Consider the following 19,174-nt stretch of genomic DNA (forward strand, 5'->3'; position numbering starts at 1 on the left):
GATCACAATAGAAACTTCAAGGTACTAAACTACATATCACTTGAGATATCTTGATAATCTTTAACCTAAAAGCTGACATAACAAATTAATATGTTCACAGCTTACCTGTACACACACTGCTATATTGGTCACAAATCATATCTTGACAGTTGATAGAGCATGTTTGGTTACAGTAGCTGCCATGGTACCCGTTCATGCAAGCTACAAAGGGTCATACAAATATGATGATGAGTTTCTAAACACTAAATGAATATTTTTGAAGTAACGTTTAATGAAATATGGTCTCAGCATATTTTATTTAACTTCTTGTTTTGTACAATTGTCTTGTCACGATTAATTATAACGATTGTCATTAAAGAAACGAGTAAAAGTAATTCCGATTCATGTTAGGTCTAAACATGTTTGATTATTTATAAAAAATGTATCGTAAACAATATTTACCGTAATGGAAATAAGTCCTATGTCATGCATTAATGAGGGAACACTATTTAGTATACGCTATTATGTATATTTAATAAACATTTTTAACAAGGCAAAGTATTGCAAAGCAATCCATAGTTCCCCAGCGGTAATAATTTCTATATCTAACAAACAGTACGCGTATGTCAGGATGTACCTACTGTTCAAATCATAGGTCACAGTGAGGTCATATTGACCTCCTTCGTGCACTCGTCACCCCAAGATGTCCTTATACACCAAATTTGGTTATTTCAGGTGAAATAGTAAAGAAGTTATTCCCCGGACAAACATTTTCAAAAGTAAAAGTCAAAGGTCAAGTCATAGTTCACTGTGATCTAATTCTTGCACTGTGCACCCCGCCATCCCAAGATGTCCTTGTACATCAAATCTGGTTACTCCAGGTGAAATAGTATAGAAGATATGTCCCGGAAAAAACATTTTCAAAAGTTAAGGTCTAAGGTCAAAGCATAGGTCACAGTGAGGTCATAGTGATCTAATTCTTCACTCTGTACTCCGCCATCCCAAGATGTCCTTGCACCCCAAATCTGGTTACTTCACGTGAAAGAGTATGAAAAAATATCAGCATTTTAAAACAAGTCGGCATGAAAGGTAAACCAAATTCAAGGTACGGTAATGGCTTTACGTAGTACGTGTAATACTCTTTCGATTCATGAAAGGACATTGCTAACTACATATTGACCAGACAACAAGCGATTGGATTGTTTTTCTTCTGACTTAACCTTCAAACTAATCTAAATCGTATTTTAGGCATTTATAGACGAACCACAAAATCGGCTATCGAGATAGAGATTAATAATATGATATGCTATCTATTCAAGCTTGCGCTTATAGTAAAAAATATAGCAAATGATATGTGTATGAGAGAACCATAAACTCGGCTTTTGAGACAGAGATTGATAAGATGAGGCTTTATGTCAATGGCGATTTATTCAGGAAAGTATGATAGTTATAACATCATACTCTGTGTTAATTACGACATGTTTTTGCTCCAATGACACTTCCATTTCCTGTAAAACCTAATGAGATAATGATATATAGGAACAAGAATCGTGAAGTCCATTAGCAATGGCAATATAGACCTACTGTGATGTTTAACGACATATTTGTTTCAATGTAAGGATACCTATTCATGTTTAGTGTTGTGGTAAAATTACAACAAATAGTAATATTTGCTACGTGCGTGAACACACTCCGTTTCCCTGATCACATATGTTGTCCTTGCAATTATCTACACATGGTTGATCGCATAGACTGCCATAGTATCCGTTGGCGCAAGCTGAATCAAAGGGGTAACCTAATTTTACCGGGTTGATTTCAAACAATATTAACGTAAAAAAATACGTGGAAATCCAGTTCGATTTAAGATCCTATTTTAGTTGAAATATAATTTAAGCTTATTGAAGGGGAAATGCTCACAGTATGTTAACACATGTGCTATCTGTGGTATCAAACTAACACCCGACATGCTAGTATGAATTAATCTTTCAACTTGATATTCATTGTCCACAAAAAAATAAATGCAACCAAATATTTATTCAGTTAAATAGAGAGTACAATATGTTAGTTTTCTCAATTACAACTACAGTATGTTTATTGTTAATAACGTTATGGCGTATTTGTAATTTTCAGCATAGTTACTTTTTATAGTTTACAATCTAGTTGAATTATATATTTAAACTGACACTAAATTGATGCGTTAATCTAAAACGAGAGATAATATATGATAAAAAAGCAAACAAATCACGATATTGTAAAAAGTACTTAAATGATTTAAGTCCATCCTACCTTTTCCTTCAAATTCCTCCTTTTTTTGGTTAATCAAAATAATGCTAAAAGAAAATATAGCATTGATGACGTACCTTTACACATACTGCTATATTGGTCACATATCTTGTCTTGACAGTTGTCTGGACACGATTGGTCACACTGACTGCCGTGGTACCCATCGACGCAAGCTGAAAAACATCATACATAACTTGGTCTGGTTATATTGTTAGAATATTATTTGAATATGTTAGTTATAGGGAAGATAAATTTGTTAACGTACATCTGTATAAGAGTATCAACATAAGGAATTTTCTCTATATTCAACATATACAGCTTAATCAGAATATTTGTACTGTACCAAAGAAATTGACTGTAGTACCTTCTGAGTCTGAAGAAGAAGATTTTTGAAATATTGGTAATTCTTCCATTTGGGACCCCGCCCTGGCGTCTTGGGATGGGGCGGGAATCCCAATTTTACAATTTGATACAATCTTCCTCCAAGTATGATTCTCACCCAGTAAGAATAATTTCCTACTGAAAATGAACAAAATATACCCAAAAGTGTTATTTCCTTATATAAACTATAGGAAACTTTACCCCCTCCCCAAAGGAGAACGGATGGCCCGGAGGTGCTGAAATTTACAATTTGATAAAGTCCATGATTATCGTTTTATCGATCACTGGGCGACATATATCAATAAAAAATCGATTCTATGTCATATTTATCTATTTTAGCATCTAGTTATGGAAATACAATCTAGTTTATTTAAACTTCCATCCAACTTTACAGAACACAACCTACATTATGAAATCATGTTCTAACTTAATGAAGTACCATCTAGGTTGTAAATCCATGGCCTAAATGATGGTAACGTAGTCTAAATTATTAGAGCATGAACTACATTTTCAAACCATGTCTAGATTATCGGGCCATGGCCAAGTTTTCAGGAACATGCCCTAATTTTCAGGAACATAGTAGTAATAGCCACAAGCCACATTTGTTATGTTTAAAATAAGGGCAATTCAAAATTGAAATAACTTAATTACCAAAATTGAATTAATACATTAATTATTCATCCACTCGGGCATTTTACCTATAAACAAGAAAAGAGAAAAAATCATGAAAGATTTAGATATAGACCCTAGAAAAATTAAAGGGCCTAGACCAGTATCTAACAGTATGGTTCAGACAGCAGTGTCCAATCAGGAATATAGCCAGGGCCGACCTAGTCTTTGTTTTTACCTGAGCTAATTGTTCTGTGTGGTGACCAACCCCACCAAACAGGAGTGAGCTTTACCATTTGGAAAAACTACCTGCTAATAATTATATAGACGCTGGGCTTATTCTCCCACTTTTAAAAACACATGGAGAGAAGAATAATGTTTAAAGGAGTATAGTCTGTTTCTGAGTAGTATTGGCAGTATTTCTAAGCTTGAAGCCGATCACATTTAATTTAATAATCGTCATATATGATCTTTAGACTTTTAATAACAATGTTAAAATAAAAAAAACATTTCAATATTAATTATATATATATATATGTATTCAATATCAAATATATCCATTATGTTGTCCTTGTTCTGATAGACGGATATATATTCTATTATTATTTTTATTAATTTTTCAGAGTGCTTGTGTAACAACCAACAAAATTAATTCCCAACTACATGTAATAGTTGTTCATTACGGTATGTATAATCTGTTTTCTTAATACCCAAAATAAACTGTTTTTGTGGACTAAATTTATTTAAGTTAGTAAATACCTATATCTACATTAATGTCACTCTCACCAGAATTGAATCTGTAATTTCACCTGTCAGTTCTTTGTACAAAAACAAATATGTACTGTCTGTGCAGCTACAATAGGGCTATGCTTACAGACTGCTTTACCTGTACTGGCTTCACTGGTGAGCGGCTACATCAAAGGAAATACAGGGATAGTGGGTGAGTGGACCATCACCTAATTTTCGGTAATCACGGTCTAATCTAAGATTAGGTGTTATGTTCCTGATAACTAGGGCATGTTCCTGAAAACTTGGCCATGGCCCGATAATTCAGATATGGTTTTAAAATGTAGATGATGCTCTAATAATTTAGACTACGCTACCATAATTTAGGCCATTGTTTACAACTTAAATGGTACTTCATTAAGTTAGAACATGATTTCATAATGTAGGTTGTGTTCTGTAAAGTTGGATGGAAGTTTAAATAAACTAGATTGTATTTCCATACATGAAAGCATTTAGAATAGGTCACATGAGCAAAGCTCAGGTCACCTAAAACGCAAACAAATCATGATATTGTAAATAGGACTTAAATGAGTTAAGTTCATCCCACCCTTTCCTTCAAATTCCCATTTTTTGGTTAAATCAAAATATTTCTAAAAGAAAATATAGCATTGATGACGTACCTTTACACATACTGCTATTTTGGTCACATATCTTGTCTTGACAGTTGTCTGGGCATAATTGGTCACACTGGCTGCCATGGTACCCATCGACGCAAGCTAAAAAACATCATACATAACTTGGTCTGAGAAAGTTGTTAGAATATTATTTGAATATGTTATGTATAGGGAATATAAATTTGTAAACGTACATCTGTATAAGAGTATAAACATAAGGAGTTTTTTCTTTGTATTCAACATATACAGCTTAATCACAGAGAACGGATGACCCGGGTGTATTGAAATTAACAATTTAAACAAAGCCCCTGATCCCTGATGATCTTCCCATCTATGCAGAGAAATTGACTGTAGTACATCTGAGTCTGAAGAAGAAGATTTTTGAAATATTGGTAATTTTTCCATTTGGGGTCCGCCCTGGCCCCTGGGGATGGGGCGGGAATCCCAATTTTACAATTTGATACAATCTTCCTCCACGGATGATTCTCACCCAGTAAGAATAATTTCCTACTGAAAATGGACAAAATATACCCAAAAGTGTTATTTCCTTATATAAACTATAGTAAACTTTACCCCCTCCCAAAAGAAGAACGGATTACCCGGAAATGCTGAAATTTACAATTCGATAAAGCTCATGATTATCTTTTTATCGATCACTGGGAGACATATATCATTAAAAAATCGATTCTATGTCATATTTATCTATTTTAGGATCTAGTTATGGAAATACGATCTTGTTTATTTAAACTTCCATCCAACTTTACAGAACACAATCTACATTATGAAATCATGTTCTAACTTAATGAAGTACCATCTAGGTGTAAATCCATGGCCTAAATGATGGTAACGTAGTCTAAATTATTAGAGCATCATCTACATTTTAAAACCATGTCTAGATTATCGGGCCATGGCCAAGTTTTCAGGAACATGCCCTAATTTTCAGGAACATAGTAGTAATAGCCACAAGGCACATTTGTTATGTTTGAAATAAGGACAATTCAAAATTGAAATAACTAAATTATCAAAATTGAATTAATACATTAATCATTCATCCACTCGGGCATTTTACCTATAAACAAGAAAAGAGAAAAAATCAAGAAACATTTTGATATAGACCCTAAAAAAATTAAAGAGCCTAGACCAGTATCTAACAGTATGGTTCAGCTAGCAGTGTCCAATCAGGAATATAGCCAGGGCCGACCTGGTCTTTGTTTTTACCTGAGCTAATTGTTCTGTGTGGTGACCAACCCCACCAAACAGGAGTGGGCTGTACCATTTGGAAAAACTACCTGCTAATAATTATATAGAAGCTGGGCTTATTCTTCCACTTTTAAAAACACATGGGGAGAAGAATAATGTTTAAAGGAGTATGGTCTGTTTCTGAGTAGTATTGGCAGTATTTCTAAGCTTGAAGCCGATCATATTTAATTTAATAATCGTCATATATGATCTTTAGACTTTTAATAACAATGTTAAAATAAAAAATATTTCAATATTAATTATATATATATATGTATTCAATATCAAATATATCCATCATGTTGTCCATGTGCTGATAGACGGATATATATTCTATTATTATTTTTATTAATTTTTCAGAGTGCTTGTGTAACAACCAACAAAATTAATTCCCCACTACATGTAATAGTTGTTCATTACGGTATGTATAATCTGTTTTCTTAATACCCAAAATAAACTGTTTTTTTGTGGACTAAAAGTATTTAAGTTAATAAATACCTATATCTACATTAATGTCACTCTCACCAGATTTGAATCTGTAATTTCACCTGTCAGTTCTTTGTACAAAAAAAAAATGTACTGTCTGTGTAGCTACAATAGGGCTATGCTCACAGACTGCTTTACCTGTACTGGCTTTACTGGTAAGCGGCTACATCAAAGGAAATACAGGGATAGTGGGTGAGTGTTCCTGAAAACTTGGCCATCGCCCGATAATTCAGACATGGTTTTAAAAAGTAGATGATTCTCTAATAATTTAGACTACGTTACCATAATTTAGGCCATGGTTTACAACTTAGATGGTACTTCATTAAGTTAGACCATGAGTTTATAATGTAGGTTGTGTTCTGTAAAGTTGAATGGTATTTTAAGTAAACTAGATTGTATTTCCATAACTAGATGCTAAAATAGAGAAATAAGACATAGAATCGATTTGTTTGAGGATATATGTCTCCCAATGGATACAGAGAGGTTGACTGTAATACCTCTGAGTTTGGAGAAGAAGATTTTTGAAATATTGGTTAATTTTCCCTTTGGAGCATCGCCCTTGCCCCTTGGGTTAAGATAGGTACAGTATCCCAGTTTTACAATTTTGTAGCCTTATCTATAAAGGATGAGTCTGACCAAGTGTGAAGAAATTCCATCCACTGGTTTGAGAAGAAGTCGAAAATATAAAAAAGTTTACGCAAGACGCACGACGACGAACGGAAAGCATTCAGCCTAGGTCACTTGAGCAAAGCTCAGGTCTCCTAAAACGCAAACAAATCATGATATTGTAAATAGGACTTAAATGAGTTAAGTTCATCCCACTATTTCCTTCAAATTCCCCTTTTTGGTTAAATCAAAATATTGCTAAAAGAAAATATAGCATTGATGACGTACCTTTACATATACTGCTATTTTGGTCACATATCTTGTCTTGACAGTTGTCTGGGCATAATTGGTCACACTGACTGTCATGGTACCCATCGACGCAAGCTAAAAAACATCATACATAACTTGGTCTGAGAAAGTTGTTAAAGTTGTTGAATGATATTTGAATATGTTATGCATAGGGAATATAAATTTGTAAACGTACATCTGTATAAGAGTATAAACATGAGGAGTTTTTTTCTTTATATTCAACATATACAGCTTAATCAGAATATTTGTACTGGAAATGGATATTTAAAATGTAAAGTTTATTATTTTAATGTCAGCATACTCTATTTAACTATTTACTCTATACTATTTGGGTGGCACGATTGATAATTGCGATCGCTTTTATAGAACCATTTAAGAATAATCTACTATCAATCAAAACATTTTCGAATTTTTCTAAGGATCAAATCGAAAAACCGTGTTATAAAACCATGAAATAAGTAAAAGAGGATGTCAACAAGTCACGAATTACAACACCATCCGAAATCAGCATCTTAAAACATTTCAGCATGAAAGGTAAAAAAAGCACCAGATAACGTCAGACACCAAACGTGACACTTGTTAGATAAATATGAATTTACTTCTTTCCATAGCATCATTTCCAAATATGTTCGTTCGATTTTCATGAATAGTGACCGTTTACTTTTCATTTCTATTACAAGTTGATATTTACGGCGCGATGTTACGCGAAATACTATCAGGGTCACGTAGGCCCTTGAACAAGTGTAGCTAAACCCTGAAAGGGACACCTGGTACCTTGACTAAAATTGGGAAATATACAATCAATATCAGCAGAAAAATATGCACGACATGTAAATCATCAAATTTCGGTTTTGGTAATTATTCTTACCTTTAATTGTCAATGTGATGGTAATCAACAGTCAATACATCTTTCTTACAGTCAACATGTCATAAGATTAACACGAAGTGAAAACCGCATAAAAAAGTACTTTCTTTTGCATTACATGATAGTTGTTTTGGTCTGTTTTTCCACAAGTGTCCCGTTTTGGATACTCCCCGTTTTGAATACTGTCCTGGATGTTAGTTTTCGGGACCAATTCGCTCTGTACTATTTGGTTGACACGATTTATACAGTTAAAATGTCATAACAGTATCATAAGTATAGTATTGATGACGTACCTGTACACACACTGCTAGTTTGGTCACATATCTTGTCTCGACAGTTGTCTGGACATGATTGGTCACACTGGCTGCCATGGTACCCATCGACGCAAGCTGAAAAAACCCATCATACATAACTTAGTCTGAATAAATTGTCAGAACACTATTTGAATATGTTATTTATAAGGAATATGACTTTGTGAACATAAATCTGTATAAGAGTATCAACAAATGTAAATTTTATTATTATAATCTCATCATACTCTATACACCTATTCGCTCTGTGCTACATGCATTTGGTTAGCACAAACTATCATTACGATAGCTACAATGTATTTCAATTTTAAAATTGCTTTATGAAATCAAGAAACAATTGGAAGAGGATGTAAACAAGTCACGAATTATATAGCCATCTGAGATCAGCATCTTAAAATAATTCTGCATGAAAGGTAAAAAATACCCAGCTAACGTCACGATACCCATATATTTCATATAATGGAAACGCGAAATAATAACATGTTGATATGTCCGTAAATCACAACTTAAGAGTAGAAAAAATAGCTTTTCACTCAATAATGCTAGAAGAAGGAAACCATGGTATCCTTGCGTGAATGGTTGAATTCATGTATGTCAAAATACGATTTCGAGAGAACACGTTTGAACTCGTTTGAGCCAATTAAGCTAGGAAAGCAATACAAAAATGAGTTTAGGCCTGCAAGGGTAAAACAATACTGTAACGTTATTCCTGGTTCATTTACACATCACTGCATTTTTATCATAAACTCACCCAAAACTAATATTGTATGTTTTAATCATAGATATCGGTATTTTATAAGACTCTTTCATGCCCAGGGGTGTAAGAAAGGGAAACTCAACCCGAGGGTTTTTCAAATATAAATTTATAAATCCCGAAGGTGGAATTTCCCTATCCTACACCCTTGGGCATAAAGAGTCATTAAACCTCAGAAACCACGAAAATGAGTTTGGACTTGCCACCATTTTGAAAATAACAATTTTTCATGTGAGTTTTTTTAGACGAAAACGAATCTGTCAGCCAGATTTCGAATACCCCATAAATGATAACATCTTGCTACGGTATAGGTTGAATATATAGTAAAAGGTTTAAATTTCATCACGTCGCCTTTTCCACAATGCAGCATTGGAGATTTCGAAATTCGTGACGTCACGTCATTGTTGAGCAATTGTGACGTCGCGTCACGTGAAATGGGATGTAAGATAGAAATTTCCCACACCCCTTTCTTACCATGGACAGCTCGCTCTTACACACAGGGCAATGTAGAGAGAATGACGTTTTACTTACCTGAGCAAACACCGGACTCCTCATTGCACACGCCATTCAAACAGTTTGTCGGACATGCTGTACAAACAAGCCTGGACTTATAAAATCCCGGCGCACAGTCTAAAAATAATAAGACGTTACTGTGTATAATCATGAGCTGATTCAAAGTACTAAACTACAATTATCAATGTGATAAAATAGTACAGAATTTAATAATAATATAACAGTTAGTATTATATTATTATAGACAATGGCACTTCATTGAAATCAGGAAAACAATATTGAGATAGTGAAAACAATAGTTAACAATTTAATGGAAAACATTCATAATGTAATTTGTATGTCAACGAAAGAAATTATCTTATATTCTAATGATATAAAAATAAATGTGTAAATGACAAACGTTTTGAATGTATTTGTTCTTCAGGTGCCTAGTTATACTAAATATCTTAAACAATGACAATATTTGTGCAAAATGCAACGTCTTTGTTTGTGAATAACACATTTTTGTATAAATCCTGGAGTTTTGTCAATTTTCACATTCGTTTGATATATATCCATATGAACATTCTTCTATTAAAGTTAAAAAATCTACTCAAAATGTGTTTACTTACATGTACACTGACCGCTGCTAGGATGACACAGGCTGCTAACACAGGTTGTATCACAGTTGCTACCACAGTTACTGATGCCATATTTTCCTACTGGACAACCTGAAATTTGTATATCTTATGATGCAATATGTACAAAAATCCTTTCCTTCTGAAACGAACTTTATCATTTTATGCGCTAAACACAGAAGTATGGTACATTGAAATATGAACATCAATACCAAGCAGCTATTACATTTTTTGATTGAATTGATTAAGGTTATGATCTCTCACCAAAAGCATTTACAACAAAACAAGCCACGAATAAAGTCCATTACATGTACGTGTATAACAAAAATACAACAAAACTTGAACATCTTATAAAAAGTAACAGAAAATTACCTGATCATATGCGCTTCAAATAAATTAAAATAAATTATACAGTTACAATGTCTAAAGTTGTTTTATATTAGTTTGTCTCTAAATTACAATAGGTGTCATGCACTATACAAATGGCTACTGAAAAAACGTATTTTGACCTGCCTTTAAAATGTGTACTATTTCTGCAGCAGGTGCTTACTTTATGTTAACAGTTTAGGATTACATGCACAAAACACATATTGTTTTGTAATTAAAAATGTGAATTCTTTATTAAGATTTTTTTTATTGCCTTTACACCAAGAATGAACCTGTTTTTTCATCATATATAACTCACATTTGTTGGCCTGGAGGGAAAAATAAAGGATTTTACTACGAGAGGAACCCAGAGTACCCGGAGAAAACCCACATAGTCGGGCTAGTGATTCAGCACCTGTTAACGTCTGATCGAGGACACCCTTGCAGATCGGGGATCGGGAAATGAATACACCTGGTGTTATCCACTGCATGTACCGTAAGAGGCGATTGATGTAAAATATGTAAAAAAAACCACTGCAGAATTTGGGATTTGCTTTAGTGTCCTCTATTTGAGGTCACAAAAGCGACCAAAATAAATCTGCTGCACCCATTGCAATATTTGGGATCTTTACATTTCTCACTACTTCTAGCTACCTTTTATTTCATAGCGCCTTGCTTGGCAATACCTCACTTTTAGCTTTAAAGTTTAACATTTCTTCAGGTGAGAATGGCAATTGGTTCTGTACTCAGGCCAGAACATACCAAAGTCTTTAAAAATGGCAGATACTATTACCAGTTTAACGTTAGGCATTTAGGGTAATAGCAACATCTGCTTCACCCTTTGTCAGTATAATGTAACAGGACGAAATACTTTTGCAAGGTATTCCAATGAGATAGCACTTTTAAGTCGGCATCAGATACTACTGATTCTACTCTAATATTTTCTAAATTCTTTTATTTTTTTCTTGTAAGATTTGTCTCCCTTCGCATACCATAGTGATCCAAACCATTGATAGGTTTTAGTTTGATGATTTTCTTGCAATCTTTGTCATAATGTTGTTTATTTCTATAATATTAAAGCTATTTTCTAAACGAGCAGATTTCCATAATCTTGACGCGTACATGTACGTTACATCGTGTGATGAACATCAGTCTGATAGCTTACTGACAATAAAAATAAAAATTGGCACGGCAAAGTATTTTAGATATTTCGATATTTGATAATAGCCTGGTATAGGGATTAATCTGGATATCTCAAACAACATGCAGTATGAATAAGAGTAAATATACACATTCCAGACAAATTACCAGGAACGAAGTAAGTTATTTGGGGTAAGCTAAAATCACCACTTACATAGCTTAAATAGCAGGAGCATAAAAGCCCGGGTGGTGAATTGTTAAAATTGCGACAAATACTATTCTTATGTTTCATTCTTGTCAATTTAGTTTATTTCTCTTTTACAAAATCTTTAGTTCGTTGATTTAAGTTTTCAGGGCACGAATGACATACACACACAATACAACAAAATGGAGACTATATACATCATATGACGTATCAATGGTTTAAATCAAACTACTGCACAAATATACTCACCATAAACTTGTACTTCACAGAGTTCCAGTATAGCTTGTGTAGAGTACCAATCGTAACTTTGTGTTTGACGGTCGACGAAAATTGTCAGGTATCGGGTGTTGCCTGTACATGATGTGATTCGTGGAGTTAGGTCCACCATACTATTTTGAGAAGTTGTGTCTGCATAACAGCTGCCACTGTTTCTCCAACCTGTTGTAGTATCTGACAGATATATTTGATGACCCGCGAATCGATCTTTTTGCGCTAATGATCGTCCCTCATCTGAATGAATACACATGTTAATAATCACAAGTTTAAGTGTATTGATATTTGGAAAATAAATTTGTTTCGTTTCGGCTTTCATTCCATTAATATATAGCATGTATCCTGTCAAACAGCAGTAGACTTTTTTTAATTATTTCTTTCTTATACTTCATAACTGGTTTACAATGTTATCTATTTGTTCGCTGATTTTAGCTGTAAACAGATACAGACAAAAAATAAACGGTTAAATAAATTTTAATATATACAGCTAGTAACACCAATGCTGACCGTGATTCCTGTCGATTTTTTCCGGAAGACCTATTTATGTAGTCGTTACAACCTTTGTAAAACACGGGATCCTAACAACAGACGTTTTTTTTTCTGAATAATCCGCGATATTAACCCCTATTAAAATATGTATCCCTACATTTGAATTTTTCTGTAACAGAAATAGTTCCAACAATGTCATCTGTTGAAAATCCTTACGTCGTATGAGTGTGTCAGAGATGTGAGGGTTTCCCCTGAAATGTATGCATGGAGCTAATGATTTCTATTGTCTGAATTCCAAGCTGCAACTATAATACCATGTTTATGTCTTTTATCAATATCTTTAAAACTTACATATGAACAGTAACCCCAGATAGTTTGGACCGATTTATTGTCTATATAATCGCACTACCATCTATCAATGTGTTGTTATAAATACAGGATATTTTGAGTGTTAGAAAAGATATCAAATGGGGATGTACCGCTCACACTTGCCTGTCAATACTGTTTGATATCACAAGTCCACGTATGTAAACTTCAAAGTTTGTCAGGATAAATTGTCATGTAGCAGTCAAGGTAACAGTATAGACAAAGTATCTTCATTCCATTTACTTCAATATAGCTTTCTTAAGAAGTTTTACAAACTAAATTGTGACACTTTCCACACTGGTTAAGATAATGCATTCAAGGAAACAAAGGATATGTCTTCGCATGTAAAACACTTCATGTTACTACATTAGACCATTATAAGTACCATAAGCTTTAAACCACACTATCATAACATTATTGACTCATAAAACTGGGAACGTATGTCTAGGTTCTCTTTTTAAACTGTGCAGTACTTCAGCTAACATTTCTATCTGTTGATTCTTCATAAAATGTCATTTGAGGATTTTTTGTTTCACATGTTTGACACTTTTGACCGTTAATTTCATAACTTTCTATGGTATAAACAATGGAAAGTTGGAAACATGCAAAGATTATGAAATCACCCTCCTTACAGTGACCAACATAGTCTACACATCTGATTGATAAATATATAGTAATATCAATATGGCAAAATTAACGTTATTTGAGGAGAGCATAAATACCAATTGTTGCAGTTATAATAAATTACAGGGATTGCAACAAGCTTTAGATAACCAGTCATACATGAACTGGTCACAAGAAAAGGCACGTTGTCAATACATTTACATTGTTTGGAACATTTCGGATAGTAAAAAGACAGAACAACATTGACCGAACACACGTTCATTTGATAATATCTAATAGATACGTCCAGTATCTGTAATGAATCTCTTGGTAGTTTTTAGAATATATGCATTTTGAACAAATAAACGTCATATGAAGCACATATTTTATTATATATGAACAATTATATAATAGGAAAATTGAAATAAGAGTCATTATAACAAAAATGTTATTCAATTCATTTATAGTAATGCAATGACCCTACCTACTACAATCTTTGAAGCATTACAGTTAAAGCAGTTCATAGTATTGTCGGCTTACCAATGTATAAAGTAATGACAATCTTGTAAGTTTATTTGTAACGATTATAATCACTATATGAAGAACTTTTGTATGAATATTGTATTTCTTTGGGAATGAGTGTATGATGTAGTTGAAATTAATATACTATATGTTGCTTGGGTATTGGCATATAACAACAAGCTACCGATCGCGATCTTGAAATATTATAGTGATCAGTCGCATGCTCGAGGTCTATTCTCGCTTCGGTTTCTATAGTAATTGTACACGATTATCAAGACTATATTTCCCAAAAAAGAAGAATGTTTTCTGTCATTAATGTGCCATAACTTTTATATTGATACGTTTCAAATTGAACATATCGAAGATTGTAAACTGTTAGACAGCTGCCATCTGCCTTGTACAACGCCATGTTTGTGTTGCATTCGGAACTCTCGGATTTTATCTTATGTAAGTATTGCTATTGGAGAAGGTAAAAAACCAAAGGATTATTACATCTGGGTAACTTTTCTGCATACTTAATTGTAATTTGTCAGCTAGTAGTATAAATATTTGTAAACCGCAGATATTCAAGGAGAGTGATTTTACGCCTCTCAAAAGACGGTCAATATACCATCACCTCTCCGCGGTCAACTATATTATAATATTTACCAAATTTTGCCAACAATGGATTGCAGTGACAAGGTAACTAATTAGAAACTTGGGCGTTCTTGTAAAGAACATCCCCCGTGCTGTGTTACTTATAATAATAATAGTGAAATAATTCCGCCAATAGTCTCCAATATTCGCTAATAATTTCCAATAGGCTCTTTCGATCCTGTTGTTGTAGTGAGGTGCATTAGGAAATACTTGGTATCATTTTGTATGAGAGAAAGTGTACATATATATGTACCAAATATAAATATAAATATTTTGTTGAACTAATACACGTTCTAAGTTGAATTGTACTCTTGAATTGGTGATGTTTATAACAATAAAGAAAAACAGCCATAGAGCTGCGGAGACCAAGCATACCAAAGGCCAAGACCAGACGGGCTCAAACAGACGTCAACTTGACATGATGTACATGACATAGCAACGCTACAGTAAATCAGTATTAAACATTATTAAAGATAAGGAATCAATCTGCAAACATTGAAGGGTAACACATTTTCTATGGTTTACTACATTTTACATGTCCAAACTTAACAGATACAATAATTTATTATATTGATATAATTTCAAAAATTTACGGTTCTACTTCTTTTGTAAAATTTTGGATATACCACCAATATTAGAAGATAGCAATAACATTGGATTTAGTGGGAAAATAAGATTTTTTAAAACTATGCACAGATCAAATTTAACAATATTATAGAATAACCGGGCAGAAAATATTACATTAAATATTATTGGAAAATAATGCAAACCACTAACATATCTGTACAGTCATTTAGCAGATTTAAATATCAGGAATATTGGATATTGACTAGCTATATCTAAAATTACTATTATTGCATCACAGTACTATCTAAGTCATAGTCACTAGTTCGAATTATTACCTTATATCTCATTGATGAACATATGTGAATGTACGGCAATCGGTTTATCTTTCCGGACGTCTGTTAACCTGTCCGATTTTCTTTTCTGCATTTAAACTTGTTGAAATACTATGTGACATTCATTACAATGTTCATGCTTTTACAACTTCCGACGACTAAAGTTGGATTTTAAGAGGAATCTGAACATATTTCACTAGCTTTTTAAACTCTGATAAGTTAGTGTTTTTTTACACTAAAATGTAGAAAGACGAAAATAAAACACACAAATCGTATTGCACCTTAAAAATCTTACATATTGGAAAGAAGAACAAACTCGATTATGGCGAAACTTGTAAAACATCAATATGGTATACGCACCCAACATTTCAATCCCATGTCAAGTCATATTCGAAGACTCAAATTAAACTTCGTGCTTCAGATATTCATTTTGATTTTGTTTCATTAGTTATAATAATCATCACACCCATTATTAATATTTTCTGTAAGCAGGAATTATTACCGGTGTCATCATGAAAAATAGCTGTTGTTTTGATATACCAAAAGTATCACAGGAAAGTTCTGCGATACAAAATGTTACCGGTTAATACATGTAAATGCAAAACCAAGAATCTTGTGACCTTATTGTATCAATGAACTTTACATAAAATGTCTTATCGTAACATTTAGTGTAGTTCTAAAAAATCTAGACATGTTTCAAATATTATAACATTTTTGTATTAACAACAACAAATAATGTTATGAAATATAGCATATGATTTAAAGTTCATATATCAATCTTAGTCCCTTTGCTTTTGTTATCTTGTTCACAATCTGTTAAAATAAATAACTGGATAATTTTACTATGATACTAGTGGTTCATACAATCATTTGCATGTATTGAGTGACAACCGAATTACATTCATACGTATTAGTAGGGAGATGGTCTCACAAATGTATACACTTATATTCAGATCAATTTATTTGAAAAAGTGATAGCATCATAGCATTGTTGTTATATCTATATGTGTATTGTTTCTATTTTCATTTCAAATTTCTAGCTGTGTATGATATGAAATTGATATAAGTAATGAAAACAAATAAGAATTGAAGAATGAATATTGAAACAGAAAAAAAAAAGAATGATGGACCACACGGTTTTTGTGTATATGATGAACAAACTAAACTCAAAAATTATTGCTGTGTGAATTTAAGATGTATTAAAGAGCTCTATCATATATATGATACATTTACTTACATATACATTTTGTTTTGTATAGTTTGTTCTTGATAACAGTCATTAATCCAAGTATATAAATCACTTAACAGATCCCTGACGTAGCACAATTAATTATAATTTGACAACACACTAATAAGTATTTTAATTATTTGTCTAAAAATACAATATAAGTAGAATTCATCTGTACCCCCAAGTATGCATTAGTGATAAATACATATTATTCAATACTCATAGATGTGGTCTAAGAAAAAAATGGGGAATTATGGAATAATCAACTAAACTTGGAAATTAAATCAAAAGAAGGAATATTACTGTGAAGGAACTACGGAGAAAGGTACTCCAAAGAAGAGCTGTTTCAGCCCCAACCTATTCAATAACACAATACATAGCATAACTTCAGATCTAGATAAAAAAAAATGCTGATGCTAGTGGTACATTTTTATGGCATTTGCATCGTAATGTAAAAAGATCTATGTAAAAACGTATCATCCGAACATGTTGAATTCTACCACTGGTGTCAAATCTTGGGCTTTTACATATATCAAAGAAATAACATAGTTAAATTTGAACAATATAGACGTGACTACAGTTACAATTGGTTGTCAAATTAAATATATGAATAGTATTTATAAATTCTTAAATTTACCTTTGATAGGGAACTTATCTCTTCAACTTCCGTGCCGTCGAGTTTTTGTTTTTCGCTCTCCATATTATAGATAAAGGTTAAGGCATTTTACATTTCTTTTAGTAAAACACAAAAATTATCTCTACTTTATGTATGTTTTTACACTAACAAACTAAAAGTTATTCATTTTTTCAATCTATCGAGCTAAGCCCTTCTTCAGGGATTAAATGATTTTTTTTCAAGATGAGTAACTCATCCTGTTTTACAAGATGGATGTGACATAGAGATCAGATAGCATTTAATCCCTGACGAAGGGCTAAGCCCGAAAGCTTGGAAGAAGACTGACTTTTTAGTTTGTTAGTATTATTGGGTTCCCTATATAAACATGTGTTTATGGACAATATGTTTAAACATTTCAGTTTTCCTTATACATGTACATATATGTCTGGTCCAGCACTCTCTGCAAATTGAACTATATAACGGCACAACGACCTACAAAAATACATACCCTATAATTAGAGCGGTATTGAACTATATGTTTTGAGATTTTTGTTTTTATAAAAATACAGCAAAATCACTTGGTAATGTTGACTATGAAAAGTATTTATACGATGTATACTTTTGATTTTCATAAATGGGAAATTCCCGATTTTTTTTTACATTCATATTTTTCCAAATATTACATGTACTGTAATTTGGTGTCTTTTTTATGATATATTGATAAAAAGTCTTTTATAAACTTTTTGTCATTTCTTTTCAAAATAATAGTTTCTATTAAAAAGAAAATATCATGAACATAGCTCAAACGACATATTCTGCTTTCTATTACTCAAACAGTCTTCAATCTATGTTACAACCGCAAAACTTTAACCATAGCTTCGAAGTTTTCCTATTTATATTTTGTGTGGGACATTTTTGAAGGCTTTTTTAAAATCCATATACACTACGTCTATCTCTCCGCCCTTGTCAAATATTTCAGTCCAATATTCTAGAACCCTTGATAGTTGCAGCACCGTTGAACGTTTTGAGATGAATCCAAATTGTTTATTACTGAACAGGTTGTTTTTCTCCATATGTGTAACAATTGAATCGCGTATTGTCTTTCCCATTGTTTTACCTACGATATTTGTAAGGCTCACTGGTCGGTAGTTTCCTGCTTCTGGTTTTATCCCTTTTTAAATATTGCTGAATTATCAGAGTCTTTCTATGCAGACGGGACCTTTTCAGTTTCCTGATTTCTTAATTTAGTGCATTCCCTGTGTTTTAAATCGCATCTTGTCTCAATGTACCTTTGCCTTGTGCTTCTTGTTGATTTTTTTGTCTTACTTCTTCTGTTTGTGGGAGATATCCTTTACTAATCCCGTTTCCTCTTTTAGTTTTTGGAATATGCTTATCTATACTTGCGCGAACTAATCCTTAACAAAATAACAGTACACTGTGTCTGGGCCTTTCAGAATTTCACCCCAAGGAATATTTAAT

General features: G+C 32.8%; 1 protein-coding gene across 1 annotated transcript in view; it reads right to left on the reverse strand.

Moving 5' to 3' along the window:
* Nucleotides 1-94: 94 nt before the first annotated feature.
* Nucleotides 95-19,174, reverse strand: part of LOC110453619 (cell death abnormality protein 1-like) — a 28,693-nt gene continuing 9,613 nt past the window's right edge. The window contains exons 3-10 of the mRNA XM_021502648.1: nucleotides 12,313-12,573; nucleotides 10,347-10,445; nucleotides 9,754-9,852; nucleotides 8,451-8,546; nucleotides 7,272-7,367; nucleotides 4,659-4,754; nucleotides 2,340-2,435; nucleotides 95-201 (exon numbers count right to left, since the gene is read on the reverse strand). Coding sequence (XP_021358323.1) covers nucleotides 95-201; nucleotides 2,340-2,435; nucleotides 4,659-4,754; nucleotides 7,272-7,367; nucleotides 8,451-8,546; nucleotides 9,754-9,852; nucleotides 10,347-10,445; nucleotides 12,313-12,573 — 950 coding nt within the window. The remainder of the gene's footprint in view (nucleotides 202-2,339; nucleotides 2,436-4,658; nucleotides 4,755-7,271; nucleotides 7,368-8,450; nucleotides 8,547-9,753; nucleotides 9,853-10,346; nucleotides 10,446-12,312; nucleotides 12,574-19,174) is intronic.

This window comes from Mizuhopecten yessoensis, unplaced genomic scaffold, assembly GCF_002113885.1.
Source record: "Mizuhopecten yessoensis strain PY_sf001 unplaced genomic scaffold, ASM211388v2 scaffold865, whole genome shotgun sequence".
Lineage (NCBI taxonomy): Eukaryota > Metazoa > Mollusca > Bivalvia > Pectinida > Pectinidae > Mizuhopecten > Mizuhopecten yessoensis.